Raw genomic sequence first — 14390 nt, 5'->3', positions numbered from 1 at the left:
CCTGATCCTGGCTCTGCAGCTGATTAGTCACGCAGTTTTGCCCAAGTCACTTTCGCTTCCTGAGCCTCACTCCTCTAGTCTGGTAAGTGCCAGAAATAAAAGTAAATTGGGTTCTTGGACCCAATTCCAATGTTGAGGGGGCGAGGTTTCCCCAATACTGAGTAACAATTCTCAGGACACCAGCAGGGTTTCGGAGAATTCAACTCAATTCTGACACTATCTACCCAGAGATAACACAAGATTCCACAAGTTAAGGGTTCAGTCCGACACGACTGCCCCACTCCTCCCAACAGCCACAAGCCCAGGCTCTCTGGCCTTCTGACCAACTGGCTCCAATAACCCCCTCCAACTCAGAATGCCAACTGCAAGTCCAACTTGTCACCAGCACTTCTGACCAACTGGCTATAACATCAGAGGGTCCCACATTCCCCTCCTTGGGTTCGATTAATTTGCTAGAGTGGCTCACAGAACTCAGAGAAACATATTACTTACTAGATCACTACTTTACTGTAAAAAGAATATAACTCAGGAACAGCCAGATGGAAGAGATGCACAGGGTAAAGTGTGTGGGAAGAGCGGAGCCTCCGTGCCCTCCAGGCACCCACTCTCCCTGCATCTCCGCATGTTCACCAACCAGAAGCTCCCCAAACCTCGTCCATCCTCTTGGGTTTTTTAAGGAGGCCTCACTACACAGAAATGATTGACTAAATCATAGGGCTTTGGCAACTGATTCGACCTCCAGCCCCTCTCCCTTCCCTGGGGGTCAGAAGGCAGAGGCAGAGGCAGGGTAGGGCTGAAAATTCCAACCCTCTCATTGGTTGGTTCTCCTGGCAACCAGCGCCCATCCTTTGGTGCTTCTGAAAATCACCTCATTTACGTAACCGGAGACACCTTTATCACTTTCAATACTTAGGAAATTACAAGCGTTTAGGGAGCTGTAAGACAGGAACTGTGGATTAAGACCCAATATACTCGTATATGAGAAATACATATTTGGTCATCTGAATGACCAAATATATATTTCTTACAATAGCTCATATTCTTTTATATAGCCCCACAGCTCCCTGAATATCCCTTGTAGCACTTAGTACAACTGTAAAAGACACTGATTTTAACGTCTTCCCCCATTAGACCTTCTATCTTGTTTCTCTTTGCCCCAGTGCCTAAAGCTATGCTCTTTGCAAGACTGCTCTCAGGTCAGACCACAAGAATTCTTATGAAAATACCTAAAATCGTATGCAAAGTTCTATGTGCCCACACATTTTTCTAAAACAACAACAACAATAAACCCCAAAAAACTGTCCGTAGTTTTCGTTGGAGTTTCAAAGGGGTTTAAAACCTCAAAGAGGTTAAGCTCTCCCAAGGAGTTGAAGGAGCTGTCTTGTGTTCAGAATAATACTGCCACCCCAGATGGCCACTATGTGACACCATCCTCACCAGAATATGAGTTCCAAGAGGGCAAGGGTCTTTATCCATTTTGTTCATTGATGTATTGCAAATGTGCAGAATGGTGCCTGGCTCGTCCTCAATGTAGCTGTAGAAGGACCATGGTCTCAGACAACTGTAACAGCTCTGAGAATTGTATGTGTATTTGTTCCTTATTGCTACATCCCAAATTACCCCCAAATGTAATAGCTTAAAACAATTATTTCTCTAGGTCAGGAGTCAGGGTGCATCATCAATGGGTCCTTTATCTCAGGGTCTCTCACAAGGCATTCAGGCCTGTGGTCACCTGAAAGCTTGACTGGAGAAGGATCTGCTTCCGAGCTCACTCCTTCATGTGGTTGTTGGCAGGATTTGGCTCCTCACTGGCTGTTGGCTGGAGGCTGCCCTCAGTTCCTGACCACATGGGCCTCCTCATAGGGCAGCTCGCCAGGGGGAAGCTTGCTTCATCACAGTGAGCAAGAGGAGAGGGAGAGAGAGAGAATAAGACGGCCATTACAATCTTTTGTACCTTAACCATGAAAGCGTCATCCCATCACCTTCCCTGTTCTGTTAGAAGCAAGTCTCTAGGTCTTGTACACATTTAAGGGAAGGGGAGTATGTGGCGGATGACAAGCAGCAGACGAGATATTGGGGGTCACCTTAGAAGCTGCCTACACCAGGACATTTACCGTGGTTTCTCATACAGTGTCCACCTCGTCTGAACACCCAGAGCGGAAGGCACAGACCAAATGCCGACAGGTCAAGCAGACGGTGAGGAGGGTAGAAATGAGTGGTGGGAGGTTTGGTGGCCAGCCGAGGCTCTGCCCATCCTCTAGCAGACTGCCACCAAGCAGGAATGCAGGCTGACTCGTCAGATCTAAATTTGGAAAAGAAGCTAAAGTCCAGATTTTTATGAGACAGTTCCTGGTTTTTAAAATCGTGATAATCTAGCAAAAACACAACTGAGAATTAGTTTTTGACTCTTCTCCATGGCACAAAGGGCCTAAGCCATTGTGATACCCCGTGTATGTTTGTTCCATCTCTCCTGTACTCATCTTCCCATCCTTTGCACTTAATTCACGGAGGGCAGGGACCTAGCTAATTCACTTTGGACAGGTTTTATAGCTCTTTGCATGTAACAGGCCAACGACAAATATTGTTGAATGAACTATGACATTGCTGACATATGTCTCATTAGGGAGCATCCCCTCTCCATCCTAGAGGACTGGTTAAAAGCTGGTGCTAGTGTCTAAATACGTTGGAATCCTGGCTCTGCCACTTGCCAGATGTGTGACCTTCAGCAAGTTACTAACGTTTCAGAGCTTCAGCTTCTTCATCTATAAAATGAGAATAATCATATCTGCCTCAGTTGTTATGAGGGATTAACTGAAATACACTTGTTAGCACACTGTAGCAACTCAATAGCTGTTCTTACTCTCATCCTTCCTTCTTTCCTCCCCGGCTCCCTGGCATGGCTCCTCTTAATCCATTAAACCATCGTCTACCACAATCCACATGGCTGGCGGCTAGAGGGAGCCTCTAAAATGATAGATCTGTCATTTTCACTGCCAGAGTTTACATCCTTCAACAGTTTGCTGATCCCCTTAGTCGGAGAAAATCCGAACTCTTTAACAGCTCACAGGCTCCTTTGGAGCTGTGCCTGCTCAGCCCTCGTCGCATCTCTCACCACTGCCTCCCATCACACTCAGCACTCCAGGCACACCCAAGCTTTGTTTCCTGAATGCTCCACACTTTCTGCCACTTCAAAGCAAGTGTTATTCTCTCCAGCTGGAACCTCTTCTTCCACTCCTACCTTCCCTTCTGGATATTCCAGCTATGGGCTCAGAGAATTTTTGATGTTCCTTGCTAAATCTGAGGGCAGGTACATCAATTTTCCTCACCACTCCCCTCTTCCTAGCCGGCACAGAATAAGCAAACACACAGTTACAGACTTATTCACAGCTGTTCTGATCCTGTGGGCAGACAGCGCCACCTGTTGACCCAAACTTGCACTTCAGTACCTAGAAAGGAGCCTTAGCTCTCCGCCCACTGCTAAGGTAGACAGATGGACAATGGTTTTGCTGTCTCCTCACACCAAACTTAGCAATTAAAATAAACAAAAAATACAGAGCTAACATTATTGAGTACTTAATGTGAGAGCTAGGCACTCTCCTAAATGCTTTAGTTATTAGCACATTTAATTTTCACAACCACTCAGAGGTCGGTACCTTTATTGCCATTTTGTTGATGGGGTAACTGAGGCACAGGCTGTTAAATGCCTGATCCAACATCACACGGTAGAAAACTTCACCTCTTTAAAACTGGCTTGAATCTGCCCCTTTAAGCCTGAAAGTCACTGCCTCTATTCTGTTTCCTTTACTCCATGCCCGTGACCAGGCGAGGTTACATCCCAGACACCACCCTCTGTCGTGAAGGCCCACTGCAAAGGTACTGCTACCACAGCGGCATTGCTGTCAACCAAAATCCCACGTGGAGTGAGTGACCCACACATTCTGAAAGCTGCACAACTCTCCAAGGGCACTCCTCAGGACAGGAATTAGATGCGGCAGCCTCTCCTCAGTGAGATGCAAATGCAACAGTCAGCCCGGGACTCCCTGTTCCTGTTCTACCTGTGTGACCTCCAGCAAGCAACCTATCCTCTGAGGCTCCAGCTCCTAAGAGGACCCTCAGCCCAGAAGGGTGGGTCAGACTGGCTGCAGAGTGTGGGAAGAATGAGGTGTCCAGTCCCTGATTCCGCTGAACGCCGAATGGTCGTGATCACATCAGTCCCCTCCCTGGATGGCTCACATCACACACGAGGTTGGGTCCCTTCATGTGTTCGATATTGCCGTTTAGAACCAGGTTGGCCACTTCCTTCTCAAATCCCATCAACTATTCACTCGCTCCTCTCAATATTACTTCATAGCATTTGTGAAAATGCCTGCCTTCACTTAATTTTGTTATTTAAATATTTATCTACATGTATCATTAATTACTTATTTTGTTAATGATTTTATAATTAATTTTTATTACTCATTAATTTATAATTATATAAATTTAATATAAAGATAAATAGGTATTTTATAAATTATATAATATAAACAAATATATAATAGGTAACATAATATATATTAAAATATGTATATTTAAATATATAACACATATGGCTATACATATGGCTAATACTTAGAATACTTCCTATGCCCCAGTCATTCTTTTAAATACTTTACACGTATTAACTCATTTAATCTTCACAATAGCCCTATCTTTATAGGGCTAACCCCATTTTTCAATGAGGAAACTAAAGCACAGTGAAACGACACATTCAGGGTCATGCATCTAGTGACTGGCCAGGAGTGCAAACCCAGATCACTGTACCAGTCTATACTTTTAAATACTGCATTAGATTCCCTGTTGCCTTTCCTCCGAAGTGCCAGGCACACTGCTTCGCACATAGTAGGTGTCAACAAACTTGTTTTAATACATATATATATATACACAAACACACATACACCGTCACACTTCCGTGTGACAGATACCCATACTTGGACCAGGGGAGAGCTCTACCAAACTCCTGGCTCCCAGAGACGCTCCAGAGACAGCCTAGGCCTGGCAGTCTTCACAGATGACACCCAATGGGGGCACTTTAATTAGACAAGTGGGAAGGGGCAGGGTGCACCTCAGGGTGTATCCTGTCTGGGGCCTCACACAGGCCCAGAACTCTGCTGCACCCTCTTCATCAGCTCTTCATCCTGCATAGACAACTCTGTCAACTTTTTGCCCATCCGCTCATGGATGTCCAGGTACTTGGAGACACACCGGTCCAGGCACACAGATTCACCCTTGGACAGTTCTGCTTCCTTGTAGTGGGGAGGCACACACTTCCGGTGGCAGGCACTGGTCATTCTGGGGGAAAGGAAGAGCAAAGTTAGGTGAGCAGTCCTGTGGCATACCAGGAACTCTCAACCATCCCCGCCCTGCTCTACTGATTTCACCTCCCAGGAAGGCAGTGTAAATCCTCACTTTGCACCTCAACCATCTTGGAAGGTCCTTGAGAGCAGGAACCTTGCCTGTGCCCATGTTTACAACTAATTAAAGAGGAACCATCAATTGAGTACTGGCTATGTTCCAGGCATCATGCTAAGTGCTTGATTCTGTTATGCAATTCGATGAGGTTGGCACAATCATTATTCCCATTTTACAGATAAGGAAATTAAGGCACAGAGAGCCTCAGGACCACACAGGTGGTCTGACTTCACAGCCTACATTTAAAAATTATTCATATAGCCTCCAAGATAAACCAACTAATCAAGAAAGGATACCAGAGAGCTTAAGCCAATAAAAATAGCATACATTTATTGACTGCTTACTACGTGTTGGGCTGGATGCAAAGACCCTGTCATACATTTTTACATTTAGTATTTATAATGTCTCTATGAGGTAGGTACTGATATTACCTCCATTTGATAGATGGGGCAACTACCGGTCAAATAGTTCAAGTAACTTGCCCAAAGCCATACCAGTAGTGATTGGCGGAGCTGTGAATTGTTCCCAAATTTACCAGGTGGTAATGGGCACTAGTTTGGAGTCAGACTGAGGTACTAGTACCTGACATTGCTACTGACCACCTGTGGACCCTGAGAAAGTTATTTACCTCCAGAAGCCTCGATGTCTTCATCATAAAATTAATCCGATAGACTATTTTGAAGATTAAAAAAGATAATGCGTGTAAAATGCTAAGTGCCTGAGGTGGAGTAAGAGTTTAAGAAATGTTAATTACGGGGGCTATTTGTCAAAGGCAAATGTTCACCTGTTCTTGGAACCTAACTATACCCTGAACTGGAGTTTCCTACTTGGCTCCTTCATCAATTCCATCCCAATCTAAATGTCCAGCTCGTTCTAGGGAGCCCATACTGTGTCTGCATTAGCCTTCAACCATGGGGATGAGGAGGGTCAGTGGGTGTGGGTACAGGAGGGTAAGTACAGGCCTCTGACTCCTCTAGATTGAGGAAAGCATTTTTCAAAAGTCATCCACCTCTACCCTTGAAAAGGGTGACCTACCGTCGTTCTCTAGGACAAAGAAGTGGTGCAGAGTAGGCCCTTACCTGTTGTACATGTCAGCCATCATCTCTACCTCCAGCTCTGCAGCCAGCTGCTGGGCCCTGAGCGGATCCATCTCAGCCTTGCACCGTGGAGATTTCCTTCTGGCCTCCTAGTCCTAGGAGCAGACGTCACCGTCAGCACCCACCCCTCCCACTCACTTTCCCCTCACAGGGACTAGAGGATACGGAGACATAAGAGAACATCAGACTGACAGAAGCCACTGACTTCACTGAGTTCAACCACCCCGTTTCACAGATGTGGGAATTGAGGCCTCGAAAGGGAACACTGCTTAGCCCAAGGTCACACAGCACGTCAAGAGCGGGGCTGCAAATCGAGCCCAAGGACCCTGAGGTCCATTGCCTCTAGGTCACCGTAAGAACAAGATCGAGAGACCGGAACAAAACACTCTAAACCGCGGGCCTGAACCGCCCGAGCCCTGCGAATTCGATCATACGCAGAAATAACGCGCCTGGGCCCCGGCCCAGGGGCTGAAACTCTGAAATGGCGGCGCCATCATAAGGGTCACCCTAAGGTCAGAGATCACTCATCTCGGCCTGGAACCACTCACAATGCCCCCGGTGTCCCCAACTTCGGGCAAACGGTAGAAACTCACCCAGTGCCCAAGTAGGCAAGACGGAAACACGTGGGTCACTTCCGGGAGGGAAGTCCCGCCTCTTTGAGCCGGACTCGCTTCCGGAATGAGGTACCAATGAGGCGGCGCGGGGAAATCCGCTACCATAGAGAGAGAGCTGCCAGCTCTGGCTGAAGGCGAAAGAGACTTGCAAATGCTAGAGAGGACGCCCACATACCATAGAGGCTTGGGCGCGGTGCAGAGCGCCCGCAGCCTGGTTGTCAAGTCCCTGGGATTGTCACCGAGAGGTTTGAGTGTATTGGTCAGAGCTCAGTGAACCTCTCCCCCGCCCCTGAGAGTAGACGCCTGAGCACAAATAAGGCGTGGAGGAGGAAGAACGCCCCCAAACAACAGTTCTGTTTGTGCTTCACATTAAGGTCACCCCTGCGACGCTTTAAAAAATCCCGATGCCCAGGCTTCACCAAATACCAATTATATCAGCATCTCTGGGAGTGGGACCCAGGCATCAGTAATTTTTTAAATTCCCAGGTGAATTAGATGTGCATTAATGTGCATTAGATGACATTAAGAAATTACTATAATTTTGAGGCTGTGAAAATTGCACTGTGGAAAAAAGACTGTTAGAGATTAAAAAACAGATGAGTAAAATACAGCTAAATGTTAGCAATTGTTAAATCCTAGTCATGGGTATATGGAAGTTCAGTATATTGTGCTCTCCAGTTTTCTGTACATTTTAAATTTGGCCTAATAGAAGTCTAAAAATTAAAAAAGTATTACTAACAATTGTCACCCCAATAAACTTTAATAAAAAACCATAAGAACAATGCTTCCTTTTTATTGAGCATCTGCCATGAACTAGGGGCTTTAATTACATTGTCTTTTTTGTTTTTTGTAATGACTTTTAAAACTTTTCATTTTGAAATAATTGTAGGTGTATAGAAAGTTGCATAAGTAGTACATAATTTTCTTTGTGCAACCAAGTTTGGGAACCAGTGCTCCAAGAAACTTTGTGTGTAAATACAGATGCATGTGTACAGGTCACTACACTTTCTCTGGGGTTGCAAAGATAAGCAAGGCACTGTTCCTGCTCGCAGACGTGTATACTTACGTTTTATTCAACTTCTGTTAGGTGCACAATAAAGAGAAGAATAAGAGTAATTTTGACTGTCACTAAAGCTAACCTAGTGTGTTCAGTCATAGGAAAAGGTACTTGTGAACTCTTTATCTTTCAAGACTTAATGTTTTTCCTCCATCTGTATCACCACCCACAACAACAACGAAAAAGCCCCATCTCAATCCCTTGATTTTTCAACAGATTTTCCAGTAAATGAAATTTAGAAGATGCAAATTAATGATGTTAGGGTACGCTGCCCATTGGAGAAGGTGGGCTGATCACTTTATACGGTTTCCTAATTGGGTTCTTAATAGGGAACCATATGCTTCCCTAATTGTCCAAGAAAGTCTGGGTTTTCAACACTGGGCCTCATTACTGCCCTAAGGATTCATCTTTGTCAAACCCTGTGCTCTGATATTTTAAATTTGTGGTATTACATTCATACAGTAAAGTGTGTAAAACACACAAATCTTAAGCTTAATTTTAAAATAATGTATTCATTCTTATAACCACCATTCTGATCAAGATACAAAATATTTTCCAGAATCCTAAAAAGTTATTTCATGTCCCTTCCAATTAATACCTCCCTCTCCTGCAATTGACCACTATTCTGATTTCTGTCACCATCAGTTCTGCGTATTCTTGAACTTCATGTAAGTGTAATTATACATTATTTTGTTTTGTGCCTGGCTTCTTTAGCTCAGTGTAGTGTCTGTAAGATTTCATCCATATTGTTTTATCTGTTATTCATTTTTTTTTATTGCTGTCTAGCATTCGATTGTATGAACAAGCCACAATTCATTTATTCATTCTCCTGTTGATGGACTTTGGAATTGTGTCCAGTGTGGGGCTATTATGAATAATACTGTTGTGAATATTATTGTCTATATGTTTTAGTGGGCAGATGTTGCCCTGGTTTTGCTTTTGAAAATATAGTCGATATGTTATGGCATATTAAGAAATTATATGGAAAAAGGAGATGGGTTCTTACAAAAGGAATCTGTTTCTAGATAAGGTTTTTATCAGGTATAATGAAAAGTTAAATATTATATAATCTCATTTCAATAACATTCTCAAAATGAAAAATTGTAGAGATGGAGAAGAGAGTAATGGTTGCCTGGAGATAGAGTTGGGCAGGGGGAGAGGAGCACCTATAAAGGCGTAGCACGACAGAGATCTTTGTGATCTTAGTGATAGAATGGTTCTCTATCCTGATTGTGAGGGAGGCTACACGAATCTACACATGTGATGAGAGATCATAGAACTATACACAGCATTGTGTCAGTGTCAATTTCCTGGCTTTGATATTGCATATAGTTATTAAGATTTAACCTTTAGTGGAAGCTAGACGAAGGGTACCCAAGGACCTCTCTGTACTATTTATGCAACTTCCCATAAATCTATAATTATTTCAAAATAAAAAGTTTTTTCAAAATGATTACAAAAAGAAACAAACAAAAAAGACAATGTAATTAAAGTCCTCAGTCCATGGCGGGTTCTCAATAAGTAAGAAATCATTGTTCTTATTTTTTCAGTTTTTAGACTTTTTTTAGGCCAAATTTAAAATGTACAGAAAAGTGGGGAGCACAGTATATTGAACTACTGTATTCCCATGACCAGCATTTAACAATTGTCAACATTTAACCATGTTTTCTGCATCTGTTTTTATCTCTAACAGATAAAGTCTTTTTTCCACAATGCTATTTTCATACTGTCAAAATTATATTAAGTTCTTAATGTCATCTAATGCACATATTCAAATTTCCCCAATTTCTTTTTTAAAATGCGTCTTTTTTTAAATTATGGCAAAAACACGACATGAGATCTACCCTCTTAACATTTGTAAGTGCATCATACAGTATTGGTAGCTATAGATTCAATATCGTACAGCAGCTCTCTAGAACTTATTCATCTTGAATAACTGAAACTATACCCATTGAAGAGCAACTCCACATTTTCCCCTCCTCCCAAAACCTGGCAGATTATTGTTCTTATTGATGGTGACGTTATTATCTTCTATGAGACTGTGTCTCTTCTTTCCTATATTTATACAGTTGGGAATTCAGGACCTATGAGAAGGAATTTCCAATTGTCTCTGTCAAGTTTCTTTTTGTAAAAGGCAGTTTATATAGCTCCAGTCTTCCAAGTTTTCTGGAATCCGGATATGTCTTCCAAAACTGCTGACCTCTGTCAACAGCATGCTGAAACTCTGGCCCCTCACTTTATCCAACAGTCAGCGTCCCAGCTTCCCAGCCACCCAAAGGGGAGCTGTACATATGCTACTCACCATGGTCAGTCTTCTTGGATGGGACCTCAACCTCGAGGAAGGGATGCAGGGTTGTCACCCAAGATCTCCCCAAGTGGACCCTGACCACTCATGAGTGGTGTGGAGAGTACAAAGGCAGCCTAGTTGGACTCCCCACCTCTCCAGATGAGCAGAAGGTGAGAGAATAAGAACGTCAAGGGCTTGAACGGAATGGTAGTTCTATGACCTTGAAGAGAAAGCCAGCACAGTCTTAATCGCTGTTATCCACTGGCACCATCCTCACCACTTCTCACCTCCACTGCTGACAATCTGGTCCAAGCCATCACCATCTTGCACTTGAGTTACTGTAGTACTGTCCTGACTGGTTCGCCCACTTCGTGCCATGTTCCCCCTTCAGGCCATTCTCAGAACAGCAGTCAGAGTGATCTTACAAAAAACTAAGAAGTTAAATCAAGTCACTTCACAGCCCAAAATGCTCCACGGTCTTCCAATTACAGAGCAAAAGTCAAAGTCCTTACAATGCACTATAAGGCCCCGCATGATTGGGCCCCCCACTGCCTTTTATCTCCTACTATTCTCAGGTCCATCACTCTGCCCCAGCCATGCTGGCCTCCTTTCTATTAATCAAACACACCAAGCGCACTCCTATCTTTCCACTTGCTGTCCCCTCTGCCTGGAATGCTTCCTCCCCAGATTGCTGCATGCCTCACTCACTTCCTTCAGAACTTTGCTCCAATGTCACCTTTTCAGTGATGCCTTCCTTGACAGCTCTAAGTATATCACACACACACACACACACACACACACACACACACACACACACACACACACCAAATAAACCACTTCCTCTTCTCTGCTTAATTTTCTGCTTTCTAGAACCTATCATTATCTAATATAACATATTCTCCTTATTGATTTGCTTGCTGTCTATCTCCCCACACTAAAATGTAACTGTAATGCTCTGATTTTGCCTATTTTTTTGTTGTGTTCACTGCTGTATTCCCAGCACATGCCAGGTGTTCAAAAAACATTTGATTAATGAATACATTAATTGTCTAAGGAAGTTTTAATGAGTGATACAATGATCTTATATTTTGCTGTTTGCAATACCTAATGGTAGGGAAAGAAGAGAAGTGAGTTTTAATTTTAAAAAAGGACAGCAGGTCAGAGAGATATAAAGAAAAGCTCACCAATCTTGGGCAGATAAATTCTAGACAGATGAAGGAGATATTTTAATACTGGAGGTATTAATACTCATCAATATTGGACTGTTCCACCATTGGTAACCAAACCTTGCTTTCAGATCATCCCAAGCATGGGCCCCCATGTTCCAATTCCACATTTCTATCAACTAATTCATTTACCCCATATAAATTTATTGAGCACCTCATATGAACCAGGCAATTTGCTAGTTCCTGGTCATATAGCCATGAGTAGAGTAGATAAAGTCCCTGCCTCGTGGAGCTTAGATCTATTGAGAGAGTCAGATCATAAGGAAATGAAGAAGGTTATTTTTGATTCAGGTAAATATTATGAAGAAAATAAAACAGGCAGAAGTGATGGAGAGGAACTGAAGGTCATAGAACCCTCTCTGAGGAAATGAAATTTGAGCTGAGAAGAATGAGGAGGAGCCAGTCTTGCAAAGAGCAGAATACAAAAGGTTACAGTCCTGAGTGTGGAAAGGAATCGATTTATTAGGAACCGGAAGGAGGACAGTGTGGCTGAAGTTGTAGGGACTGGAGGAGGGGCTGGAAGAGTCACAGGCTTCCTTCCTAATGGGGTGTTGCCTGTACACATTCTCCAAAAGTAGTGCCTTTCTTAGATCACAGGACACATAGAGAAGGTAAAGATGTGTTTGGTTTTTCTGAGTGAAATCTCAATTCAGTACAAAATCTGTACAGAACCTACTGTGTACTAGTCACTTCCGTCAAATAAAACTCCGCTTTGTATTTGCTAGTCTCTAAACCCAATGGCTCAGCATCGGCTTGGCCTCTCCATTTCTCCCCGTTGCCCCTCCCCCTCCAAATCTCTGTCCAATAGGAGCCCAGAGACACATCCTCCTGCGTCCCCCTTCAGCAGCTGTCCCATTCACTCCCTCCTTAACCCACCCTTCAGCAGCTGCTTTGTCTGAAGAAGAGTAAAAGGAATTATTTAAGAAACAAGGTGGCTGTGGGGGGGAAGCAAAAGAGGCTTAGCCTGGGCTCTGGATGAACAGTGGAGGCCAGAGGGCTGATACCCGTCCAAATGGGTCTGCAAATGGTTTTTCAGGTCACCAGGGCCAGGCAAGTACATTGGGAAGAAAGATGACCACAGGGTGCGTGCTGCTGGGGTCAAGGCGGGAGGAAGACACTGTGATTGAAAGGTGCCACCTGTCAGATCTTCATGGGAAATCTGAGCCTTCCAGGCCAGGGGAAAGTGTTGTACCAACAGCGCAGTAAACAACACTCTTCAGAGGCCCAAGGCTCTTGAAGTGGGGGTGGGGCGGGTGGAAGGAGGGAGGAAGTTGGAGGGGGACAGGGACAGAAGAGCTGGGGGCTAGAGGCCTCTGGGGCTTGAAGGCAGCGCAGGAGTGAGGCCACTCAGCTCGAAGAAGGAGACAGCTCCCAAGTCCCGTGCACAGGCTCCACAGGTAGGAGAAGCTCTGGGACCCTTTCGAAGGCCCCCCATGTGCTAACCCCTCTCCCACGTTCCAGGGGTGGGAGCCTCCAAGCAGGGCCCCCACAGTTGGAGAAATCCAGGCTTTTTTCTAACTCTCTCCACCATTGTGCCAACTCTCTTAGATGCCCGAGCTCAGGGACTCACCCCGGGGTGCTGGGCAACCTGAGACCACCTACAGAGCAGGCTGCAGGTGGCCATTCTTGCAGAGGACCCTGACGAGTAAAGTGTGTCACCAGTTCAGTCTTACCAGTTCAGCAAGGCAGACTCTTGAAGCAGTTAAGAGTGGCCTCTCCAAGAGAGGGTCCCTGGCTGGGGTGCAGGAGGGTAAAGCCCCAGGACCACCTGAAGACAGATGGAGTGACAGTGGGTCTGGGGGTATCAACAGAACCACCAAACACCATCTATACTATTTGGGGCTCAGGCTCCTGGTTCTTTTCCTTTGGTTCCGCCAAGAGCCCCAGGAAGAGGGAGAGGGTAGCCATCTGCAGTGCTGCTTTGGACACAAAACAGGGATGGTGTGAAGGCTTCCTGGGGAAGGAAGGAGAAGGAAAGTGGAGAGGAAGGAAAGTGAGGATCTACTGTGCCCTTAGAAAATAGAAAGCTGAACTCCTCAGCCATATCGGACTGTTCTCCCCCACCAGTAGGGGGCCCCTCACTCTGGGCTGGTGCCTTTGAAGGGACACTGGCTGAGAACCTGGTGGGAGCAGCATCTTTGGCACAGGCTCCAGACTGGTTGTCAGGAGACCTGGGTTCTAGGTACGGTTTGACCATTTAATCGTCTTATGACTTTGGTCAGAGACTTCAACTACCCCAGCTTCAAATTCTTAATCTGTAAGATTGGGGCCATTCACACCTATTCCCAAGGGTTAGTGAGTGGGGAACGAGCAGGAAAAGTAGGGCACGGGGTGTGAGCTTGTAAACTGCTCTAGAGTTGTTAATTCTGGGGGTGGGAGGGTGTTATCCTGGGTCCTGAGCTTTGTGTCTTCACTCCTTGTCTATTTATGCCAAGTCTGGATGGCAGAAAGCTGAGGTGATGAACACACAGGATGGCTGAGGTGTGTGTGTGTGCGCTCGTGCGTGTGTGTGTGTGTGTGTGTACACACCTGCCCTTCCCCTCCATCACCCTGAGTGTGTGGCATAGACGAAGGAAAAGATGGTTGCCGTACTCCGCTGTGTCTTAACCGATGACTACCACACTTGAGGTATAAAAAGGCTTATCAACTTGCTGGTGT

The 14390-nt window shown here is 44.9% G+C and overlaps 1 protein-coding gene across 5 annotated transcripts in view; it reads right to left on the bottom strand.

The window, feature by feature from the left end:
* Positions 1–4601: 4601 nt before the first annotated feature.
* Positions 4602–14390, bottom strand: part of TIMM10 (translocase of inner mitochondrial membrane 10) — a 29824-nt gene continuing 20035 nt past the window's right edge. Inside the window, exons 1-3 of one of the 5 annotated variants that reach the window (XM_033120061.1) lie at positions 6983–7135; positions 6531–6643; positions 4602–5331 (exon numbers count right to left, since the gene is read on the bottom strand). In XM_033120061.1, the coding sequence (XP_032975952.1) occupies positions 5130–5331; positions 6531–6601 (273 nt within the window). In that variant the 5' untranslated portion in view covers positions 6602–6643; positions 6983–7135 and the 3' untranslated portion in view covers positions 4602–5129. The other 4 variants (XM_033120062.1, XM_033120063.1, XM_033120060.1 and 1 more) reach the window with 4 other exon arrangements.

The sequence above is a fragment of the Rhinolophus ferrumequinum genome, chromosome 11 (assembly GCF_004115265.2).
Source record: "Rhinolophus ferrumequinum isolate MPI-CBG mRhiFer1 chromosome 11, mRhiFer1_v1.p, whole genome shotgun sequence".
NCBI lineage: Eukaryota > Metazoa > Chordata > Mammalia > Chiroptera > Rhinolophidae > Rhinolophus > Rhinolophus ferrumequinum.
Note: the sequence above shows the minus strand (reverse complement) of the source record. Positions and strands in the feature narration are given on the sequence as shown.